The following is a 24,985-nucleotide window of genomic DNA, read 5'->3' on the forward strand; positions in this document are numbered from 1 at the left end:
TGTACTAGACATAAGAAAATAAACATTTCAGTTTCCTTACCTGTTGTGTTCCATCTGCACTTACAATAGGGGCAGATAGGAGAGAAATATCACTACTTAAAATCTGAGTGGTATCCAGTAGTGGTGGATGTTCTGCCATTATCAATAAGACATTAATATACCGGATAACCCTCCAACTCTGAAAAACAAAAATACATAGCCATTTGTGTGTACATCGTTAAAAATATATTAAAATGTAATACATTCCAGATAAAGATATATTCTTGTCAAAGGAAATTTTACAATACTCTATTGACAGCTTTTTTCCGTCAATGGATCATTTAAGGAAATATATTTCTTATTTACCAGCTGTCTGTCAATGTAGACAGCAAACCAAGATACACATCAGGAGCTTCTATTTAAATTCCATGTCTGGGGACTTCCCTGGTGGCAAGTGGTTAAGAATCCGCCTGCCAATGCAGGGGACACAGGTTCAAGCCGTGGTCCAGGAAGATCCCACGTGCTGCAGAGCAATTGAGCCCATGCGCCACAACTACTGAGCCTGAGCTCTAGAGCTCGAGCCACAACTACTGAAGCCCACATACCTAGAGCCTGTGCTCCTCAACTAGAGAAGCCACCGCAATGAGAAGCCCGCCCACCACAACGAAGAGTAGCCCCTGCTCGCCACAACTAGAGAAAGCCTGTACGCAGCCACGAAGACCCAACACAGCCAAAAATAAAAATAAATAAATTCCATGTCTGTCTGTCTCTCTATCCCTTCCACCTCTATATAATATTTATTTAATTTAACCACCACTACTTTAGCTAAACAGTGGGATAGGAACTAAAATGCAATGATTGAATGAGGCAACTCTATCACTGATGTTTTAATCTGAGCTGAGAAGGTGTTTGTGAAGGTCCAGTTTCCCCTCATCACCCTATCAGTCTCTAGGAACTCACAAGAATTATAATTTTTCACTGATTCTTCAAACAGCAAAATTTGAAAAATTTGCTCAGGATAAGAAAAAGAATCTTCAAGTTTTAAGCGTTAAGCTCTGGCTTTGGTCTTCCATCATTCTGGTTTTATTATTTTTTTCTAAATACTTTACAATAAGCCAAATCATTTCAGTGATACAAGCACATACACTTAGAACTCTTTAACTGTATACATTATCACTTATATAAAAAGTAAAAGATTTGATATAAGCAATATTAGTCTACCATATATAACATCAACCATTAAAACATCAGTAAATTACAAGTCAAAATGAGTACAACTGAGCTCAATCATAAATTTTATCAAATCTATACTGAAAGACAAAATAAACATTTTTGGATGCTTGCCGCATTCTACAATTCAGCAGTATCAAAATGTTTAACTTTTATAAGACATTAAATTCATGCTATTTATTTAAAAATCTTGAATCTTTGCAGAAAACTTTCATATAAATTGATTTAACCTAAAAACAGTTTTCTATTTAGATATATAAACACTGGTTTTTTTTTTTGTTTTTTGTTTTTTTTTGCGGTACGCGGGCCTCTCACTGTTGTGGCCTCTTCTGTTGCGGAGCACAGGCTCCGGACCTGCAGGCTCAGTGGCCATGGCTCACGGGCCCAGCCGCTCCGCGGCATGTGGGATCTTCCCGGACTGGGGCAAGAACCCGTGTCCCCTGCATCAGCAGGTGGACTCTCAACCACTGCGCCACCAGGGAAGCCCAACACTGTTTTAAGATTAAAACAAATATTCAATACAGGTATCTACTTCAAGATTTTATACTTAAAACTATAGTATGGAACATTTTATATTATTTAGCTATCTCATAAAAATGCATGCCATTTAAACATAACATATATATAAATATATAATAAATACATATGATATAAACACATGTATGTTCTATATATACAGTATATAAACATTTTTATAGACATATATAAATGAAGGAGTAAATCTAAATTCTGGCTTAATCTGTATTGCTATATTTCTTAAAGTCCAACAAAATCACTGAGTACCTTAAATCATGTCAAATAATTTCACTCTTTGGAACACACAAAGAATTATATATAAGATGGGAAAGAGTCAATGTATTTTCCCTCTTGCATGTCATAAGATTTAGTTCAAGAAGAAACATTTTAGGAAGCTAACTCAGGATTAACCAGAGAAAGTTTATAAGTAATTTACCTTTTAAAATTAATAAATTAAAAAAATAACAACCACTGAGAATTTTTCTTTTGTCATTGTATCCTAATATTTTATTTAATATGCTTAGTTAAAACTGCAAGCCACCATTATTACAAAAATTTTAGAATGTAATGCTGAAGATACAACCATAATTTGGTTTCAAGAGGTGGACTGGAAGCTTTACAAATAAAAATAGAAATTTCTTCTGAATCTCCCGTTAATTCCAGTGGTATTATACAATGAATCTGAAGCCATATGCTGTGTTTTAATATTATCATTCCATTTAAGGTGTTATCTCTGATTTTACTCTCTTCAAAGCTATAACATCGTTTCATTTATGAACTGCCTTCTTTTATGGCCATATTCATCACACTACATGCAAAGTAGCTGGTTTTATTTCAGTTTGCAAATTGGAAACTTCAGTCATGCAACTAAAATGTTGCATTTAGAAACCTAAAAATTCCTTTCATTCCTGCATAGAGAACACTGTCAGCTTCTTCTTTCAATCAATTTCTTCTAATTTTGTTACTACTAAGTTCCTATGTTCTCATCTTATCTTGTGACCACAAATACCCACTTGTTTTAAGTTATGCATCTATTTTTGCTTGTTTTTAATAATATAATATTTGATATGTGCAGAAAAGGGGAGAAGTGATTTGTTCCATCTGCTAATTTCCATGGAATACATATTCCTCCATGCCCCATTTCAAGCCATCATGGTTTAAAAATCGACCTGAAGGGCTTCCCTGGTGGCGCAGTGGTTGAGAGTCCGCCTGCCGATGCAGGGGACGCGGGTTCGTGCCCCGGTGCGGGAGGATCCCACATGCCGCGGAGCGGCTGGGCCCGTGAGCCATGGCCGCTGAGCCTGCGCGTCCGGAGCCTGTGCTCCGCAACGGGAGAGGCCACAACAGTGAGAGGCCCGCGTACCGCAAAACAAAACAAAACAAAACCAAAAAAACCAAAAATCGACCTGAAGATGCCTGAATTTTTAGCAATCAACTTTTGTATACAAGTACAAGATGGCTCCAGCATATCTGTTTATACCTATATCTATATATCAATATTTGACCATCTATGTGGTAATAATACAATAAAATATTAACATTTGGGGAGTCCATGTGAAGAATAGCTGGATATCTTTGTACTATTCTTGCAAATCTTCTATTAGTCAGAATTCTAACTAATGTCAAATTAAACAATGTTAAAAAAATTATGCCAAGTAGACTGTATGCATATCTGAATGCAAAAAGTAAGACAAAAAAGCTTCCAGAGATAACACAAAAGAATATCTTCATAACTGACACAGAGCAAGATTTTTTACACAGGGTATAAATGTTTCTTAAATCATAAAGGAAAAGAATGACATATTGAACTTCATGAAAATTAAGAACTACGATTCATTTAAAAAATTTTAAGAGAATGAAAATGCAAGCCACAGACTGAAAAATATTTACAACACATATAACTGGAAAAGAGGACATATTTCGTATATATACAGGCCTCCTACAAATTGAGTTTTTAAAAAATAGAAAAATGAGATGAGACTTGAATGTGCTCTTCACAAAAGCAGAAATTCAAGAGACCAATAAACATATGAGAAGATTCTCAAGTTCATTATTTATTAGGAAAAAGCTAATTAAAATCATAATGAAATACCACCATAAACTAGGATAGTAAAAATGGAAAAGACTGACAATATCAAGTATTAGTGAGGCTACAGAGCAACTAGCACACTCATATGGAATGTGAATGAAAACTCATAAAATCACTTTGGAAACCAGTTTCATACTACCTACCAAAATTGAACATATAAATATTCTATGACCCCATTATGATCCAGCTATTAGACTCCTGGTATATACCAAAAAGAAATGCATGCACATGCACACCAAAAGATAAGTACAAGAAGGGATGTATAGCAGCATTATTATAATGTATAGCAGCATTATTCTTTAATAGCCCCCAATTGTAAAGAAGCTAAATGTCCCTCAACAGTAAATGGTAAACTGTATCTGATTCACCCAATGGACTACTATACAGCAATGAAAATTAATGGAGTAGTAATATAGAGAACAATACAAATAAATTTCACAAATACAATGTGAGTGAAAAACACACAGAAGAGTACAAACTGCACAATTTTATTTATAGAAAGTTTAAAAACCAATAAAACTTGTCTGTGGTATTAAAAATCATGTAGTGATTGCCTTTGGAAAGGAAGAAAGGATGGGGGCTGGGAGGGGCATGAAGGTAATTTTTTGGGTGCTGGCACTGTTCTACGTCTTGACCTGGGAGGCTGTTGTATGGTAACTACTAGTGTATTATAAACTGAACTTTACACTAAGTATGTACTTCTCTGCATATACTTCAATAAAATTTTTTAAAGGTAAAAATGAACACACGATCATCCCAACTGATGCAGAAAAAGCATCTGACAAGATTCAACATCCTTTCATGATAAAAACACTTAACCAACTAGAAATAGAAGGAAACTACTTCAACATAATAAATGCCACATATGAAAAGCCCACAGCTAACACCATACTCAGTGGTGAAAGACTGAAAGCTTTTCCTCTAATCGCGAACAAGGCTAGAATGCCCACTCTCACCACATCTATTCACAGTACTAGACATAGTAATAGACACAATATTAGACATTAGACATAGGCAGAGCAATTAAGCATGAAAAAGAAATAAAAGGCATACAAACTGGGAATAAATAAGTAAAACTATCTTTGTTCACAGATGACAGGATCTTACATGTAGAAAATCCTAAAGGTTTTAAAAAAACTATTAGAACTAATAAACAAATTTCACTAAAAATGCATGATACAAAATCAATGCACAAAAATCAGTTGCATTTCTATACACCAACTGAAACGATCTGAAATCTGTTCCATTTACAATAGCATTAAAAAGAATAAAATACTTAGGAATAAATCTAACCAAAGAAAACAAAGATTTGTATACTGAAATCCATGAAATATTGCTAAAAGAAATTAAAGAGGACACAAATAAATGGAAAGACATCCTGTGTTCATAGTTGGAAGACTTAATATTGTTATGATTCTATGATACCCAAAGCAATCTACAGATTGAATACAATCCCTATCAAAATCTCAATGGCATTTTTTTTAGAAATAGAAAAATTCATTCTAAAATTCATATAGAATCTGGGACTTCCCTGGTGGTCCAGTGGTAAAGAATCTGCCTTCCAATGCAGGGGACACGGATTCGATCCCTGGTCGGGTAACTAAGATCCCACATGCCGCGGGGCAATTAAGCCTGCGTGCCACAACTATTGAGCTCTCGCGCCTCAACGAGAGACCCCGAGTGCCACAAACTACAGAGCCCATGTGCTCTGGACCCTGTGAGCCACAACTAGAGAGAAGCCCGGCACCACAACAAAGACCCTGAGTGCTGCAATGAAGACCCCACACAGCCACAAAAAATTTTAAAAATAAACAAAATAAATATTAAAGATAAAATGAAATAGGACTTCCCTGGTGGCGCAGTGGTTAAGAATCTGTCTGCCGGGGCTTCCCTGGTGGTGCAGTGGTTGAGAGTCCGCCTGCCGATGCAGGGGACATGGGTTCGTGCCCCGGTCCGGGAAGATCCCACATGCCGCGGAGCGGCTGGGCCCGTGAGCTATAGCCGCTGAGCCTGCGCGTCCAGAGCTTGTGCTCCGCAACGGGAGAGGCCACAACAGTGAGAGGCCCAAGTACAGCAAAAAAAAAAAAAAAAAAAGAATCTGTCTGCCAACGCAGGGGTCACAGGTTCGAGACCTGATCCAGGAAGATCCCACATGCCACAGAGCAACTAAGCCTGCTTGCCGCAACTACTGAGCCTGTGCTCTAGAGCCTGTGAGCCACAACTACTGAGCCCATGTGCCACAACTACTGAAGCCCTCACGCTTAGAGCCCCTGCTCCACAACAAGAGAAGCCACCACGAGAAGCCCGCGCACAACGAAGAGTAGCCCCCACTCACAACTAGAGAAAGCCCACGCACAGCAACAAAGACCCAATGCAGTCAAAAATAAATAAATAAATTTAAAAAAAATAAAAAAATAAAATAAAAATGCATTTCAAAGTTGCAGACATCAGTATACTTTACCCCTAAACACCTCAGGCATGTTTCAGTAACTACTATTCAGTATTTAACTCTTTTTTGAAGGCAAAATTTACATATGGTGAAATACACAAATCTTAAGTATGCCTGTGAGATTTCTTGAAATGAATTCTACTACTATCAGTACCTAAGTATCTGAAGTCCCACTGCTGCTCTAAGACCATAGCTTTCAAACTTTGGTATGTATCAGAATCACCTGCAGGGTTTATTAAAACAGACTGTTGGGCTCTACACCTAGTCTGTTTCAATAGGTGCGGGATAGGGCCCAACAATTCACGTTTCTAATAAGTTCCCAGGTTAAGCTGATGCTGCTAGTCCCATGACCATACAGATTACAGATGTAAAACTAATTTTCACTAAGTATTAACTGATAATGAAGGAGTCAGGGTGATAACAATGTAAAGAATACTTCATCCTTGAAGGGCCCAACCCAGATGTGAATACATTCTTGTTCTTCAACTAGAAATAGATAAAAATAGTTTCCTTAAGGAGAAGAAAGTATTTGTAAGTAATCAAGTTTAATGAGGCCTTTGAAGTTGCCTTTGGATATTTCAGCCAAATCAATAGCCTATGAGCCAAATCAATTTTTCTCTCAGACTGAAACTGCTATTTCCTACAGGTTAAAACACACACACACACACACATACACATACACACACACACGCACATGTTCAAATGTTCCTAGGAAATGGCATCAAGCACATATAATGTGCTAACTACTATAGATTTAAAAAATAGCTTTATTTTGGTATAACTGACAATTTTTTTTTTTTCTTTTTTCTGTATGCGGACCTCTCACTGTTGTGGCCTCTCCCGTTGCAGAGCACAGCCTCTGGACACGCAGGCTCAGTGGCCATGGCTCACGAGCCTAGCCGCTCCGCAGCATGTGGGATCTTCCCAGACCGGGGCACGAACCCATGTCCCCTGCATCGGCAGGCGGACTCTCAACCACTGTGCCACCAGGGAAGCCCAACTGACACATATTAAATAACACATTTAAAGTATACAACGTGATGAATTCTGACACGTGAATACACTGATGAAACCACTACTATGATCAAGATAATTAACCTACCCATCACCTCCCAAATTTTCCTACTATATTTAAAATCCCAGGCTTTGCATTTCCATAATGACTAATGGTGTTCAACACGTTTTCATGTGCTTATTTGCCCTCTGTATAGCTTTTTGGTTAAGCATCTGGTCAATACTTTTGCTCATTTTGTTACTGCATTGTTTTTTCTTATTACTCAGTTTTGATAGCGCTTTAATATACTTGGGTTACTAGTCCTTTATCAAGTTAAGTGATTGGCAAATATTTTCTCCCAGTCTATGGCTTGTCTCTGCATTCTCCTACCAATGTCTTTTGAGGAGTTTTAATTATGACAAATCCAAGAGATTAATTTGTTATTTTATGGATGGTGCTTTTGGAGTTCTATCTGTGAGATCCTTGTCGAATCAAAGGTCACAAAGATTTTCTCCTAAGTTTTCTTCAAGAAATTTTAAAGCTTTAGGTTTTACATTCTATCTGCTCTATCAATTGTTGAGAGAGGGGTATTAGAACCTCTGCTAAATTTCTTATTTGTATATTTCTCTTTGCAGTTTTATCATGTATAAAAATTTAGGATTGCGTCTTCTTCATGAATTAATCCCTTTATTATTACAACATGACCCTTCTGTCCCTGGTAATCTTTGCTCTGAAATCTAACTTCTGAACTAATACAGTCATTCCAGCTTTCTTTTGGATAGTGTTAGCATGGTATATGTTCCAACCTTTTATTTTTAACTTATGTGTGTCTTTATATTTAAAGTGGGTTTCTTGTGGGTGTCATATATTTGGGTATTGACTTTTAAAAAATTGAATCCAATGATCTCTGTCTTTTAATTATAGTGTTTAGATTGTTTATGAGTATTGATATAGTTGGGTTTAAATCTACCATCTAGTTATTTGTTTTCTATTTGTCACATGTGTTCTTCATTCCCCTTTTCCTCTTTATCTGCTTTGTCTTCGATTATTTCTTATTATATCGTTTTATATCCCCATTGGCTTTATAGACTATAATCCTTTATTACTTTAGTGGTTGCTTTAGGGTTTATAATATGCACTTTAACTTATCACAGTCTAATGTTTCACAGTCTAACTTATCACAGTTTAACTTACTACTTCAGGTATAAGTATCAGAATCTTAACAACAATATATCTACCCTTTCTCCCCTTCCTTGTGCTATTATTATCATATATTTTACTTTTACATATGTTATAAACTCCACAGTCATTATCATTATCATGTTAAACAGTCAACTGTCCTTTGAAATTACCTAAATAATAAGTTTTAAAATCTTATACATTTACCCATGTAGTTATCATTTCCTCAGGCCCAGGTATCCATATGGTTTAATTTTCCTCTGCTTGAAGGACTCCATTTAACATGTCATTTAGTACAGGACTGAAGGTAAAACTATTTCAGCTGTTGCATGTTTGAAAAGTCATTACTTTGCTTTTGAAAGATATTTTTGTTGGGTAAAGAATCCTACGTTGACACGTTTTTCTTTTAGTGTTTTAAAGATATTGCTACATTACCTTCTAATTTACATCGCTCCTGACGAGCAATCTATTACTTTTATCTTTGTCCTGTATTAATGTTGGCTGCTTTAGATTTTTTCCTCTTTATCATTGTTTTAAGTGATTTAATTATGATGTTCCTTGGAGACATTTATCTTTCTTGTGCTTATCATGCTTCTTAGTTTATAGTCTTTATCAAATTCAGAAAAATTTTGGCCACTATTTCTTCAAATATTTTTTCAGTTCACCTTTTTAAACAATTCTTTTTTCTCTGTATGTATCATTTTCGACAGTTTCTATTGCTATGTCTTCACATCCAAAAATCTTTTCTTTGGCAATGTCTAACATGCCATTAATCCCATCCAATGTATCTTGTCTCTGACACTGTAATTATAATCTAGAAGATACTTCTACATAACATGTTCAATCTTTCCTCTAGCTTCTCCAACATACTGAATACAAACGTAACTGTTTTAATGTTCCTGACTATTAATTCATCATCAATGTCATTTTGCGGCCAGTTTCAAGTGGCTGATTTTTCTCCTCGTGGTTTGTATTATTCTGCTTCTTTGCAAGCTTACTAGTTTTGACTGAATGTCAGTCACTGTAAATTTTCCCTTCTTGGCTGCTGGATATTTCTGTATTCCTATAACTATTCTTGAGTTTTGCTGTGAGATGTGGCTAAGTGACTTGGAAACAGTTTGATCCTTTGGGGTCTTGCTTTAGGCAAGAACAAAGTTATATTCTTGCGTTAGGCAGGAACACAGCTACATTTAGTCTAGGGTTAATTTTTCCCCACCACTGAGCCAAGACCCTCCAGAGTACTCTACCAAATGCCCTGAGAATTATGAGGCTTTCTACTCTGGCTGGTGGGAACAGGCACTATTTCTGGCCTTGTATAAGCTTGGACACTGTTTTATTTAATATATAATCCTTTTAGGTGACTCTTTCTCTAGCCCTGGGTAGTTTCCTCACAGGTATGCACTTATCAGTACTGTGCTAAATACTCAAGGGGGACTTTCTTCAGATCATTGAGGTCCTTTTTATGTTTAGTGCTCTCTTCTCTGGTACTTGGATCTGTACACTCTATTATTCTCTTTGGACTGCCAGCTTCATCTCAACTCAGGGAGATGGGACCTACTTGGGACACCCCTCCCTGTGCCCTGGGAACTTCCTCCAGGCAATAAGCAGAGCCAATCTTAGGGCTCATGTTTTCCCTCTTCCGCTGCATGATATCTAACATCTTGAGTGCTACTGTTTCATATGTTTTTTTTTTCTAGGTTTTTTTTTAGTTGTTTCAGACAGAAGAGTAAGTTTAGTCCCTTTTACTCCATCTTGACAGGGAACTGAATTCACTACTCTTAATTTTTAATGTACGCAATGGGCAGTAGAAAGGTAAATGAATTTATCACAAGTAGAACACAAATGGCAATGCTTTAAAAGCAAGATTTTTTTAAAAAGTATGGTCTGGGTTGACCAATGGAAGCCAACGTGCTCTTGATATACCCTTAATTGAAAGAAAAATCAATATTCTCTTTACAGATATTTTGGGAAAATGACACGCACTTTCTTAGATTTCTGCATAAGACTAAGTATTACTTACCAGCAACTTACAGAGTGAGTTCTTATTTACTAAAAAAATGTGTTATCTATAAACTAAAATTAATATGTTTCTGGAGATTAGTTGGGCCTCTGATTCAGGATTCTACTAAGACATTTGGCTGCCATGCAACAGACAGAATTACCACAATTTAGGGGAAGGATACTTTGTTATCTGTTTATCTATTATCAGTGCTCTCTTCAATTAGTTCTGGCTTTTGCAGTGTCTTCAACTGGTCATGGTTTTAAATCTAATAGCTTTTATTTAGCAATTACTACATGTTTATCTTATCATTCTCATATTTAATTTAGTTTTCGGAGATGGCTGACTGATTAACCCTATAGTCCAATGGTGCATATGTTAACAATATTTTTGGCTTATCACTTTATCCTTGTTGCTAAAGTAGGTACATTCATAAACTTGCCAATTTGGCTTATATGGTGACATTTCATAAGCAATGTGCTGCTTATGAATTTATATTAAATAACTTACAAAATATTTTCTCTTTTTTTTTTTTTTTTTTTAAATTATTTTTATTTATTTATTTTTTGTGTGTGGTACGCGGGCCTCTCATTGTTGTGACCTCTCCCGTTGCGGAGCACAGGCTCCGGACGCGCAGGCTCAGCGGCCATGGCTCACGGGCCCAGCCGCTCCGTGGCATGTGGGATCTTCCCGGACCGGGGCACGAACCCGCGTCCCCTGCATCGGCAGGCGGACTCTCAACCACTGCGCCACCAGGGAAGCCACAACATATTTTCTAAGTGCAACAATATATTTTTATATAGAGAGCAGTGATTATAGGGCATGGTTCTGTAATATAATAGGTTGAACCACATGAAATTGCCACTTAAGGTCAGAAACATTAAAATAACAATTTCATATGGTTTAATCTAATAAAATCAAATATATATACTCATTTTTTTAAACCGTAAATGGCAATTTATATAGATTGTCAGCAACGTATTCACTATAACTTATTTATCTTACTCTTCTCCAATTCCTTGTTCACTGGAAAGGAAAGGTGAAAGTGGGTAGGATGGGTGGGCCTCAGTCTTTTAACCCTCTTAATTGAACAGAGGTATAAAATAAGGGTTGGGAGTTTGAGGGCCATTGCCATTATTCTCCTTAGTCAGATATAATAAATATAACTTAATTTAATAAGCAGTCAGAAGATACAGCTCCAGCCCCCCCACTAAGAAATCACACCTTAATACTAACATGGAAACCTGATTAAAATAAGACTTCAAACACAATCTTGATGAAAAAGACATCACAAAGATACTTCCACTCAGGAAACTATGAGAAAAGAGAGCAGGAATTCTTCCAAGAAATCAACCCCAATCTGTTAAAAGACAGATAATGTGCACATAAATAAGACCAATAGATTTTTTTTTTTTTAAGTACAGTCAGCCCTCCGTATCTGTAGGTGCGGATCGTGCAGATATTCGACTCTATTGTACTACATCATTTAATATAAGAGACCTGAGCATCTGAGGGGGTCCTGGAACCAATCCTCTGCAGATGCTGAGTGACAACTGTACTTCTTAAATCCCATCTTACAGCTCCTAGCTGTCTAGTGCTATTTTCAGAGCACTTGGGTTACCTTTAGAGCACAACGTAATTACATCTGGGACAATTCTTTTTTCATCTACAAATATTTATTGCCCTTTTGTAAAATACTAGCTTATATATTTAGATTATTCACTTTGCTTTTTCAGAGTTTCAGATTCTTGGTTATGTCTATCAGAATCACTTTGGGTTTAAGACCAAAAAACAGCAGCCTCTGAATATTTTCTGAACAAAGTTAACACCTTAGCATCTAGGTTTACAACCAAAAGGTTTGAATTCCTCTGTAAAAGCTGTATTACTAACTTCACCATATTTAACATGTTTCCTTCATTAGTTTCTCCCCAATAGAGAATTTTATCATAAGATGTAATAAGAAAATCAAGAAATATTTCTGTATTTTCCATGAGAAGTAAGATCTGTCTGTAGAACCCAGTATTTTAATGTTGTCCTTTCTGAGATAACCATATTCTTTGTTTATAAATCTACAACTATGGCTGAGCTAAAAATTATTGCCTAAATATGCTAATCTTTCCTCATCTTATCTTTAAAAAATCTTCCTTTTCTTTACTTTGTCTTCAGTTAAAGCTAACATCTCTCCTGAAATTTACTACCAACTTTCCTAAAATATTAGGTTCTAATATTAAAAGGGGAGATCAAAATATCCAGGCATATGAGACTTGAAAACAACTATAATCAAAATTACAATTTTATATTTGGAAAAGAAAATTGCTTTCATAATAGAAATTCATAAAATAAAGTATACTAAAATTGTCCTGGTTGGCAGATATGGTTATATAAAGGTTGAGAATCACTAGCCTACAATTCTCACTTCTTTAACATGCTGTAACACAGCTTCAGACCCAACACTAAACTGAAATTGCTCTCTTTAAAAGCACCAATGATTTCAGACACTAACTGGGAAGGTTTTGAGTGAAAGGATATGCTGTTAAAAATCACACAGGGAAACAGACATAAATCAAGGCCGGCCAACTAGAAGGTATGGTTCTAACAAGGACTAGTCACAATCACCAAATCCAAACCATCTTTTCTTTTATTGTTTGTTACATCACGAAAGTTGCATGTTTTACACTTAAAAACATATGTACAGACATTATTTTTAACTCCTGCCCCATTCCAACTCCCATTTCCAGAGCAACCACTGTGGAATGTACCCTTTCAGACATTTGCTCTGCACTTATGTATGTATGAGGTTTAGGGGAGTGGTTTAAATAAAATTGCGTGTACTGGTCAGTGTCTTGTTTTTTCATGTAAAATATCTTAAGAGTTTCCTAAAGAAGTACATCTGTAGCTACTTCATTCTTTTTCATGGCTGTCTAATATTCTACTATGAGGGCATACTATAATTTATTCTAATGATGAACACAAAATGCTTTCATTTTTCTTCATATATTTCTCCCTCCACAAGGAACAATCATGTAATATTCTCTATGACCCTATGACAGTATTTCTGTATTATAGATACACAGAAATGAAACTTCTGGCTTAGAAGTATGCATTTTCAAAATTGACAGAAACAGGGACTTCTCTGGTAGCATAGTGGTTAAGAATCCACCTGCCAATGCAGGGGACATGGGTTCGATCCCTGGTCCAGGAAGATCCCACATGCCACGGAGCAACTAAGGCCATGTGCCACAACTACTGAGCCTGTGCTCTAGAGCCCGCGAGCCACAGCTACTGAAGCCCACGTGCCTAGAGGTGCTCTGCAACAAGAGAAGCCACCGCAATGAGAAGCCCACGCACTGCAACCAAGAGTAGCCCCCGCTCTCAGCAACTAGAGAAAGCCCGTGCGCAGCCGCAAAGACCCAACGCAGCCAAAAATAAATTAATTAATTAAAAAAATTTTTGACAGATACAGTTAAACTTTTACCCTAAAAAGATGAAGCTGTTTATACTCTGTTCAATAGTTTATGAGTGCCTACTTTCCAATTTGACACCTACTAAGGTTTTCCAATTTTTGCCAATTTTATTAGCAAAGATTAAAAAAAAAATCGTATCTCGATGTTTTCAATCTCTTACTACTGGTGTGTTTGAGCATCTCTTCAAAACTTTATAGGCTATATTTCTACTTCTATGAATTTCTGTACATTCTTTCTCATTTTCTACCAGGTTGACTTGGTTAATTTGTAGGCACATCTTATATACTCTGAATATTAACTTTGTCTACTATATGTCAAATATTTTATCCCAATCTATTGCTTGCCTTTTTAAATGGCATCTAAGTTTGACGTCTTATTTGAAAAGGCTATCACTACACTGACACTTTTTTTACATTCACTTCTTCCAAAATTTTTGCCATTTTATTGTTTTACTTATATTTAGTCCAACTGGAACTTAGTTTTGAGAGTGCCACAAAGTGAGTACCTAATTATCCTTACCTCAACTGGACAGCCAATTGTCCCCCATCACTTATAGACTAGCTCTTCCATTACTCACTTGTTAATCATACAATAAATTCTTCTGTAACCATGGTGCTCCTCCTGAATTCCTTATTCTGTTCCTTTGATCAACATGCTCATTCCTACTCCAAATTCTTATTAGTTTAATAATTATAATTGTACAGTATGTTTTAATCTTTGATGGGTAAGTTCCCCTTTGTTATGCTTCTTTTTGAAATTTATCTGGCCATTCTTGTGCATTTTTCCTTCTCAAAACTTGAAACATCAGTTTGTCAAATTTCATTTTAAAAATCCTGTTGGATTTCTAATTAGGATTACACTGACTGTATTAATTTGGTGAGAACTGCCAATTTTATAGTATTAAGTTCTCACATTCAGGAATATACTATTCCTCCATTCATTCAGATTTCTTGTAGTTTTCTTCAGATGGTGCTGCATATTTTTAAAATTTCTCAGGTATTTTATAATTTAGGCTTCTACTTTTCTTACTGTTTTTCATAGTTGGTTATTGCTAGTGTATAAGAAAGCTAATGAATCTTCTAAATTTATCTCATAGCCAGTGGGTTTACTGAAATCTCTTTTTGACTCAAATCATTTTCTGTTGCCTGTCTTGTCTAAGTAGATAATCATATCAACTGCAACTAGTAACAGTGGTATATTCCACCTCACTCCCAATCCCCATTATTTCGAGGTTAATTATTTTTCTTGTTTCTTAACACACTGGCTAAGACTTTGACCAACGTTCCTATCTTTTAATGAAAGTACTTCTAACATTTCATTATGACATTTAATACAGGTTTCTGGTAGAGACCCTTTATAAGATTATTTCTTGTTGATGAAGAGTTGTCAGGGATAACTGAATTTTAGAAAATGATTTTTGTTTTTAGCACCAAAGAGATATAAACATACAGTTTTCCCCCTTTAACCTATTAGTATAGTGAATTACATTAATATGCTTCCTAATGCTGAATCAATATTATACTCCTGGAATTCAATGTATCAGAACTGGTATGATTTAATAATTCAAAGCCAGGCTCTGGAGTCAGAAAGCCTAGGTTCAAATCCCAAATCTTTCACTAACTAGTTGTATGATTTTAGGTGTGTTATTTAACTTCTCTGTGCTCCAGTTTCCTAATCTTTAAAATGATGACAATAATAGCTACCTCAGAGAGTTGTTTTAAGGATTAAGTAAACTCATACATGAAAAGTTGTTTAGAATAGTACACAGAACATAGAAAGCATTTAATATATGTTAATTATTATCATTTACTGAGTGCCTCATATCTGCCAGCCGTAAGGTATGCGGCATTGCAGGAGTCAGCAAACTAAGACCCGTGCACTGAATCTGGCCTCCTGCCTGCTTTTATAAATAAAGTTTTATGGGAACACAGTTATACCTAATGTTTATAATTATCTATGGTTATTTTTATGCTCCTACACCACAGTTAAGTAGTTGCAACAGAGTCCATATGGCCACAAAGCTTAAAATATTTGCTATCTGCTCCTTTACAGAAAAAAAAAAAACAAAAAAAACCCAAAAATAAACCCCTGCCGACCCGAGAAGTATTGCTCAAAATCGAGGAGTTCACAGTCTAATAGATGAGACAGGCAAGTAAAAACATATATATGCTACAGTATGTTATATACACAGTCATATTATGAGCATGTTATGGAAACCTATGGCAGTTCAGTACTAAACTATAGGAAGGATTCACACAAGGGATGAAAGACAAGAGGTATTTTATTTACTTTTAATTATTTTAAAATATGTATTTGTTTACATGTCTTTATCTCTCATCGTACTGTGTGAATTGCTAGAGGAAAAGGAATATGACATTCATTTTTGTGACACTCATATTCTAAGTATCTACGACATTTAAGGTTTTTAACAAATGATAGATGAATAAATAAATGAATGGTGAAAGGAAGAATTTAGATACCTGGGTAACAATGATTAGAAATGTCTTTCAAAGTTCTACATATAAATATCCTATGGCAAGTATTTTACTTGCCATGTTAAATGGGCTCTTTCTTTTAATCCCTATAGCAGCTAAACCTAGGAGATAGATCCTATATTACCCCTCTTTGAAGTGAAGAAAGTAAGGCTCCTTGAGGTAAAAGCAATGTGCTCAAGTTTATATACAGCCAGTAAGGGAAGAAGCCAACAAACAAAACCTTTATCTGCCTCATGTAAAACATGCTCTTTGTACGACAAAATTGGGAAGTGGTGGGAAATAGATATAGTCACAGGATACCAACAGAGTATAAACTCTAAAATAGAGATAGAAGATATTATAATTGATGCAGCAGGAACTGTAGTGTGGTTTTAACTTCTAAAACTGAGCGATGATTTGAATAAATTCATATTTTTAAAATATTAGTCTGGAGGCAGCCTGAAGATGAACTAGAGGAACAGTTGCCTGTACTTTTTATCCAAAGTCTCCTCTATCACACACATTAGACCAGTTTTGGTCAGGTTCAAGCAATCGACAAAAAAATAAAATTGCTAGCATACTATGGCATTTGAGGAATAATGATTTATCTACTAATCTGAAGTATTGGAAATAGCTAGTCCTAACATGGAAGAAACAAAAGTATATTTCATTAACTAAAATGTAAGGAAAAAGTATATACTGCAAATGAAAATACTACATAGAAAAAAAATCAAGTCTTAAGAATGAAACTGTAACTGAGAATGGCTGTCAGGAAAAAGACTCACAGTCTAGGAGAATGAACTTAGGGTTACCACGGGGGGAAGGGCAGGGGGAGGGATAGACTGGGAGTTTGGGATTGACATGTACACACTTCTGTATTTACAATAGATAACCAACAAGGACCAATGTATAGCACAGGGAACTCTGCTCAATACTTTGTAATAACCCAAATGGGAAAAGAATTTGAAAAAGAGTAGATACATGTATATGTATAACTGAATCACTCTGCTGTACACCTGAAATTAATACAACATTGTTAATCAACTATACTCCAATATAAAATAAAAGTTAAAAAAAAAAACGTCTTTGGAAAACAAAAAAGAATGGATGTTACAAGCAAACCAAAAGAATCTAGAAAATGTAAACATAATGAAATCAGAAATTATAAACTATGTTTTCACTTTTTTTATTTAAGCCAATCTTAAGAGAAACTGATTTTGAAGTAAATGAAATGACTACTCCTGCAAGCTAGATCTCAACATAAGTACATAGTTGTTGTATATGACATCTATTTCTGCAAAAGAAAGCATATAATTACTTTTTAAAGAAAAGTCTTAACTGTGCTTTAAAATGTACTTAAACATCTGTTTAGAACCCCCAGAGAAGTAGGAAGATTTTTTTTCTCCTTACTGGGGAATTGGATTTCACTAAGAAATCACTTAAATTGTTTAAATTATTGTTCAAAAATATATTAAAATGTGGATTCTGAAGAAGGAAAACAGAAAACAGTAACTTTCAGACACTTCTGATAGAGGCTGATTAACACAACCTAATTTATCAAATTTAGATAACCTTTACACTAAGGTTTATGTCAAAGTACACATCATACTTACTCTGTCTTTCTAACAATTAGCACATAAGCAATCTCAAGAAGTGAGGGAGGAAGAGAGATGGAAGTCAATCAGAAGTAATAGTTTCATCTGTAAAATGAGAGTACCACCACATATCTGGCGAGTCTATATGGCATTTAAAAAAAAACAATCAAGTTTCCAATGAGAGTTCAAGTGGATCTTATTACTATAGATAAACAGTCTTCTACTAGAAAAAAAGAAAACTATAAGGAATTCACTTCTGCATATTTTTATCCCACTGTGGAAAGACTAGCTGAATTTCCTTGGAATGAAGATCAGTATTCTCTTGCAAAGAAGAACAGAGGCACTGGATACCGACCACACTGAAAGATTAATAAGAATGGAAAGAAAGCTTTTAAAATGTGCATTCTCTTTGCCAAGAAGGCAGTTAAAACTTTTGAGTAAACTGTTTTTTGGAACACTATATTTACAGAAGTTTGGAGGATAAAACTTGAACTCATGATTTCTGGTCTTACTAAAAAAAGGCTGCACTGCTTCCAATGTAGTAGCATTAATGTAAATACATATGGTACTTTAATATTGTCATGGTTTCCAACATCTCTTTGGTTGCTCACAATATTTCTGTGGGGAAATCAGGATAGACATTATTCTCCATTTTAAGAATTGGGAACCTAAGATTGAAAGAAATGAATCTGAGATCATACGGCTAACAAGGGTGAAGTTGGAACTAAGATCCAAGGTACTTTATCTCCTATCTAGGAAACGGAAACAGCTGGAATAATGAAGCTGTTTCAAGTACTGACAAAAGGGGGGGTGGGAGAGTGAATTGTTAATTTCTTCTTAAAGCAAAATTTAAAAAGCCAAACTTTTATTGGGTAGCAATCCATGAAGGCTAAAATTTAGTTCAAAAGGTCTGTACTGCCTTAAAACTTAAGACAGTACATACATTTAAAAAGTATGGAAAATGCTAGTATAGGCAAAAGGACAACAGTTAACTTAAGTTTTGGGGTTTTGTTGGTTTGTTTGCTTTTAATGTTTTCAAGAGGAAAAAAAGAAACACCACTGATTTTATCCAGACAGTTCTCCGTCATATACATCTTTACTTTTCCCAGCACCTAATACTATCTCTGATACACAGAATGTATTTACTAATGCCTGTTGAATCAAAGAATGCTCTTATGCTATATTCTTACTTTCTTGATAATACAAAATATAGAGTAACCCGGGCTTCCCTGGTGGCGCAGTGGTTGAGAGTCTGCCTGCCAATGCAGGGGACACGGGTTCGAGCCCTGGTCTGGGAAGATCCCACATGCCGCGGAGCGGCTGGCCCCATGAGCCACAATTACTGAACCTGCGCGTCTGGAGCCTGTGCTCCGCAACAAGAGAGGCCGCGATAGTGAGAGGCCCAGGCACCGCGATGAGGAGTGGCCCCCACTTGCCGCAACTAGAGAAAGCCCTCGCGCAGAAACGAGGACCCAACACAGTCAAAAATAAATTTAAAAAATATATAGAGAGAGTAACCCTAGCGAATTTATTCATGCAACCATAACCTGAGGCACCACTATTTACCTGGTAATGGTACATGAAACACAATGTGAAGGAAATAGAATTGCTTTAGAAATACACACCTATAAATTTAGCAACTTCAAAGAGATATTTCATGTAAATGAATTTTCAAAATAACTGATACTTATCCTTTAAATCACTGTAACTTATCTTTAAATAATCATAATGAAAATATTTTCAAAGAGATTTCTAGGTCTTTTTTCTCTGCCTTAATCTAAACATGATACAATCTTTTCTTGATGACTCAAACTCATCAATGTAAATCTCAATTATTAGACTATTCTATAACACAGTGACTCTTGGAGTTATTGAGGGATGTCCAACTGTTTGTCTCTTCACTAACTCAACCTAGACTACTTTTAAAAACAAGGTTTCCTACTGCCTGCTCCCCAGTTGTCACTTATAGGCCACCAGCATCCTAGCCAAGGCTTCTAAAATGCCAGTTGAAGTTTAAAATACGTACAACCTGAATAGGCAATTGATATACTTAACCTTACACAAGATTATAAATTCCATGGTGTAGCTATTTTCACTGCTCTAAGGCCTAGCTCAAAGGCTTTTCTTCTTTTATGTCTGAGTTCTGAGACTCAGTCTAGGCAGTTGCTAGAAGTCTGGCCACAAAAGAACAATTACAATACTAATTTCTGCATGTTCTCTTAATTCTTACTATAATATAGGGGAAAAAACATAAATGATAGTCATAACAAAACACAAAACAACCATGTAAACAAATGATGTAAGGCAGCTCACATTATGTGCTATATGGACAATTACCTAGCCAATTATTAGCCAAGAGTCAGCAAACCAGGCTCGCTGGCCAAATCCTGCGATTGTAAAAAAACAAACAAAAAAGGATATTCAACAGAGACAGTAAGTGGCCCACAAGGCCTAAAATATTATCTGGCACTCTAAAGAAAAAGTCTGCTGATCCCTGATCTAAACTGTAATATACACACACGTATAAAACATATAAGCTATTCCTCATACATAAAGCTTAAGTTATTAATATAAATAACTTAGTAGATGTAGCATTCTTTCAGTGATGGGTTCATTATGATACAGCCAAACTTGTCCAGCCCTGCCTATTACTCTCTTGACCATGCTGTAGGGCTTAGCCAAAATCTTGACTTTAACCTTCTTTCCTTCTTCCTCCTGATACTTATCCTTATACACTCTCAGACTGGTCTCCTTGCTATTACTTCCAGCTCTGGCTGTCAATCTTTTTTGGAAAGTCTTTCCTTTTGCTAGATATCTAAATCCTTCCTAAGCTTCAAGTCTGACTTCCTTTAAATGCCTTCCAGGATCATTCTAGCCCTCAATGGCCTCACTTTCCTTCAAATTACAGTCCTTGCCACACAATTTAATAATGCCATCTCATATTTTTGCTCATGATTTCTTGTGTGTTAGTCTAGTATCCCCAACTAGTCTGTAAACTACTTGAAGGAAAGAAACACATCCTATTGCTTTTGTATCCCCGCTCTAATAGTAGCTCATCGTCCTCTGAGCACGTGTCATCTCCCAAGCACATCTCTCTACCTTGGAGAAAAAACAGCCTGAGGAATGGTAATGGGTGATAAGTGATTGGCAATATCAAAGGAAGACACCTACAAAGGAACTTGATGGAAGACCATAGGCTACAACGGCAAACTTAGAAAGTATATGTGAAAGATAAACAAAACTACAATAGTGGGAGGATAGAGATAAAGATCAAGGGTTAAAGAGACCACAGCATAACACTCTGAAATAAAATGAGACCAAAATATTAAGAAAATTATAAAAGCTCCCAATACAGGTAAAAAAAAAAAAAGTTGCCTTTCAACACTACTGGTCATTAATTTCTTTTTAGCAAGCAGCTCGACACTGATATCCATATGGGCCATTTTTCTTTTTCTTTTTGCAATGTGATAAAAAGCACTAAAAGACTCAATGGAATTGCATGCACAGTATTCTAAACCTTTGGATTTACAATACTGTGAATTAATTTGAAGTCTGCTAGAGACTGCTAGGGGAAAAAAACAATTATTTATCTTTTGATTACCTGGCTAATAAAATTAGAAATCACATGCATATCGCTACATCATGCTCAAAGATATCACCTAGACTCATTTTCATAGAAAAATGTACCAAGAACAAGAGAAAGAAAACAAAACCTTTAGGTTACTTCATCAAATTGTATCTTAAAAATAAAGGCAAAATAGAAGATGCACAAGCCTTGGATGTATGCACATTAAAAAAATACAAATATTTTTCAACAGGCATAATTATTACCCATAAGTCTAAAACAAATTATAAATTAAATGCTCTTTACCTAAGTAAAGCTACAAAAGACGATGAAAATTATTAATCACGCATCGCTTCTCTTTTTTCTGGGTTTTATAACCTCTCAATCCTGACCTCTGCCTGGCTGGTCAGAGAAGAGGGAGAAATTTTTTCATAATTAGTAATAAAACATGCTCAAAATTATACTGTAGAACTTTAAAAATTAAAACGTAATCACTAAATGCATGATAAATCAGCTTTCAGTTACTCATACAAAGGGGGAAAGTGATGACATAGATGACACCAAATCTGTTTTTTTGAATCATATGATTAATTTGGGAGAAGCAAATTACCCTTATAATTATGTTTGATTGAAGCCAATGTTAACCAGAAGTTTATTTTTCCTGAACAGTCAATGAGTTTTGAGGGTTCAGACAAAACGGAAAGAGGGGGAGTTCATTCAGAAGCATACAGGTGGTTAAAAGCAGCCAGCTTGAGATAAAAAATTTTCAGTTAACCTACACAAGAAAACTGAGAGGTGTTCTATGAAGGGAAAGAAGAAAATTTCACAAAATTTGTGATAGTGCTAAAATTCTTAAACATAAAACTATTTATAAAAATCTTAACAAAATCTTTTTCCTGTCAAGTCATCATCCCTTCTTCCCAATAACTGGTATAAGTGGTGATAGCAACAATTATCAGCGGGCTAAGAAGCTGAAAGCAAAATTTTAGGTTCTATGTTATCAAAGATGTGTAAAATCCTTTTTATCACTGTTTTAAGTCCACCATCTGTCTCAGTGGGCGCTTTATCTCATTACTTGAGAAAAGTCAAACCAACCAAGAAAATATCAAACAGGCAGGGGACTCATTTCTCTGGACTATTTTTAGGTGATTTAAAAACTTACACGATGGCAAGAACTACAGATTTAGCAAATACACAAAAACTAAATATTTACCCAAATACAAGATCATAGCCACAAAACTCAATTAGTTTCTGCCTAACATATGGCTCCAACTCCCGGGTGGCATATGTTTAGCACTGGTGCTGGTACTATCATTGTGATAAAACATTATAGTAACAGTTCAACTTTTGTTATTTCATTCTTGTAATACAGAAAAACACACACCAATTTTGCTTCCAAGAGCTAAAAACACAGACCACGGGAAAAAGCAAAATAATTATGGCGCTCAGTTTTAAGAGCCTACAGTCTACACATACATGAGGATTATACAGTTAAAAAAAAAAATCTTGTCAGCCTGGTATTCTTTGTTAATAGATGGTCAGACACGAAGGTGTCCAAAGGAACTTACATGAAATTTCACAAAAGAAAATCCCGTATTTATGATTCCTAGCACCTCACTATCCATTACCCCCCTTCCCCCGAGAGAAAACTATCCCAAGGCTTTTAACGTTAACAGTTTAATAAAAGAACGACTACATTCATTAAAGCCGCCGCCGTCCTGTCCCCGATTTTATGGCTAAATTACGTGTTCATTTTCTTTACCTAACGCATGACGTTCTTTCACAGCCGTGTCAGAAGTTCAAAGATCCAGGCTGTTAAACAGGGCGAGGACTGCAGCCCGGAGTCCACCCCCCGACTGAACAGGTGGTTAACTCCGCCGGCTGGAGGAACGGCCAGGTACTGGCACCAGCCAAACAGGATCAAATACACAAGGGCGGGTTTTCGAGGTTTTAACCCCAACAGGAGCGGGGGAAACTCTCTTCAGAGGAGCATTCAAGTTTGGCGGCTGCCCGGCGGCCAACACCGAAGGCGCCGCGGCCTCTCGGCGATCCCCTCCAGAGGGCTCCGCAACCCACCCCCCAGCGCCGCCGTGAGCGGCGCGGCTCACCGCGGGCCGCGGGCCAGGGGGGCGGAGGGAGGGCCGCCCGCGCCGCCGCGCCGCATCCGCGGGCTGGTGGCGGGGTCGCGGCCGCGCCCCGCCGAGCGCCTCCCGGCGAGACTAGGGCCCAGCAGGTGCCCCGTGAGTGGACGGGTCCCGCCCGCCGCCCACTCCCCTCCGCCCGGCGCGCGCTCACAAGACCGGGTGGGCCAGGCCCCTCGACGGGCCCGAGCCCCGCTTAGCGCCCCGGCCCCTCACACCCAGCCTAACGGTTTCCCCGGCGCCTGCCCCGGGGCGGGGGCTGGAGGGTGGAACGGGACCCGGACGCCTCGGTCTCCCCCACCTTTCCCGAAGGGAGCGCCCGCGCTCTCACCTCCGAGTCACGCCGCTCTGAGGCGGAGGAAGGCGGCTACCCCGGCGCCTCTTCTTCGGGTTCCTGATCGTTCTCGCTCCACTTCAGCGGCAGAGCCAGCTCTCGGGGCCGCAGCGGCCGCCGGCGCACTGACTGTTGGGGTGGTTTCCCGGCAGTGACGGTGCCGCCTCAGCCCCGCTCTTCGCTCCCTCTCCGCGTAGCTCCCGCTTTCTGTTTCACCCGAGGGACCACGAACGCCGCCGCCGCCATGCTTACTACGGAGCCGGGAGGAGGAGCCCGGAGTCGGCGCGCCGAGTGCGGCTGCGCGAGCCCAGCCGACGGCGCCCCCGGCCGGCCCGGACCCCGCGTCCCCGCCCCGCGCCCTGGCCGGCTGCCCCGCTGGTCTTTACTGGGAGCGCGAGGCGCCCGCGGAGCCGCCGGTGCGGGGCGTCAGAGTCCCCGTCGCCGCTCCCGGGGCGCCCACCGCCCTCCCGGGGCTCCGGGCTCTCTCCTGAGGCCCGGCTACGCCTGGGTCGTCGCAGCCGCCGCCGCGGCCAGGCTGCTAGCGACACTAGGGAAATGAGGAGCCAGGTGACGTTCCTGGGGCCGCTCACACACTTCTCAGTCCAGATTGTAAAAGGCTCCCTCTGAGGCGCACCGGGTCGGCCTTTTTCAGGAAGCACAAAACTTAATGCCGGCAGGTGCTTTTAAAGACACTCCCCCAAGGAATAGGGAGCCAACCGAAGTGGGCTTGGATGGTTTCAACCCCAAACGCTTACACCCCAGGAGCTCTTAAGCAAACAAAAATATTTAGATATTTACTTTAATTGGAAACGTGAGAGTTAGCTTCTTGGTCTCTTCCCCAGTCAAAACGCGTGGAAACCCATTACCTTAATTTGTGCAACAGCCCGAAGACTTAACAAGGGAACGCGGCCGAGATTTCCTTGAACCTCCAGCAACTGGGGGCGCTGCAATAATGCCTGAGGGCCGGTCAGGGCTGC

The 24,985-nt window shown here is 37.8% G+C and overlaps 1 protein-coding gene across 3 annotated transcripts in view; it reads right to left on the reverse strand.

Moving 5' to 3' along the window:
* Window positions 1-24,922, reverse strand: part of FNDC3A (fibronectin type III domain containing 3A) — a 167,390-nt gene extending 142,468 nt beyond the window's left edge. Inside the window, exons 1-2 of one of the 3 annotated variants that reach the window (XM_082859634.1) lie at window positions 24,875-24,922; window positions 41-178 (exon numbers count right to left, since the gene is read on the reverse strand). In XM_082859634.1, coding sequence (XP_082715760.1) covers window positions 41-139 — 99 coding nt within the window. In that variant the 5' untranslated portion in view covers window positions 140-178; window positions 24,875-24,922. Of the gene's footprint in view, window positions 1-40; window positions 179-23,975; window positions 24,241-24,874 lie in introns of those variants that run through there. The other 2 variants (XM_082859632.1, XM_082859633.1) reach the window with 2 other exon arrangements.
* Window positions 24,923-24,985: the final 63 nt, after the last annotated feature.

Source organism: Leucopleurus acutus, assembly GCF_964270905.1.
Source record: "Leucopleurus acutus genome assembly, chromosome: 18".
In the NCBI taxonomy this organism is placed as follows: domain Eukaryota; kingdom Metazoa; phylum Chordata; class Mammalia; order Artiodactyla; family Delphinidae; genus Leucopleurus; species Leucopleurus acutus.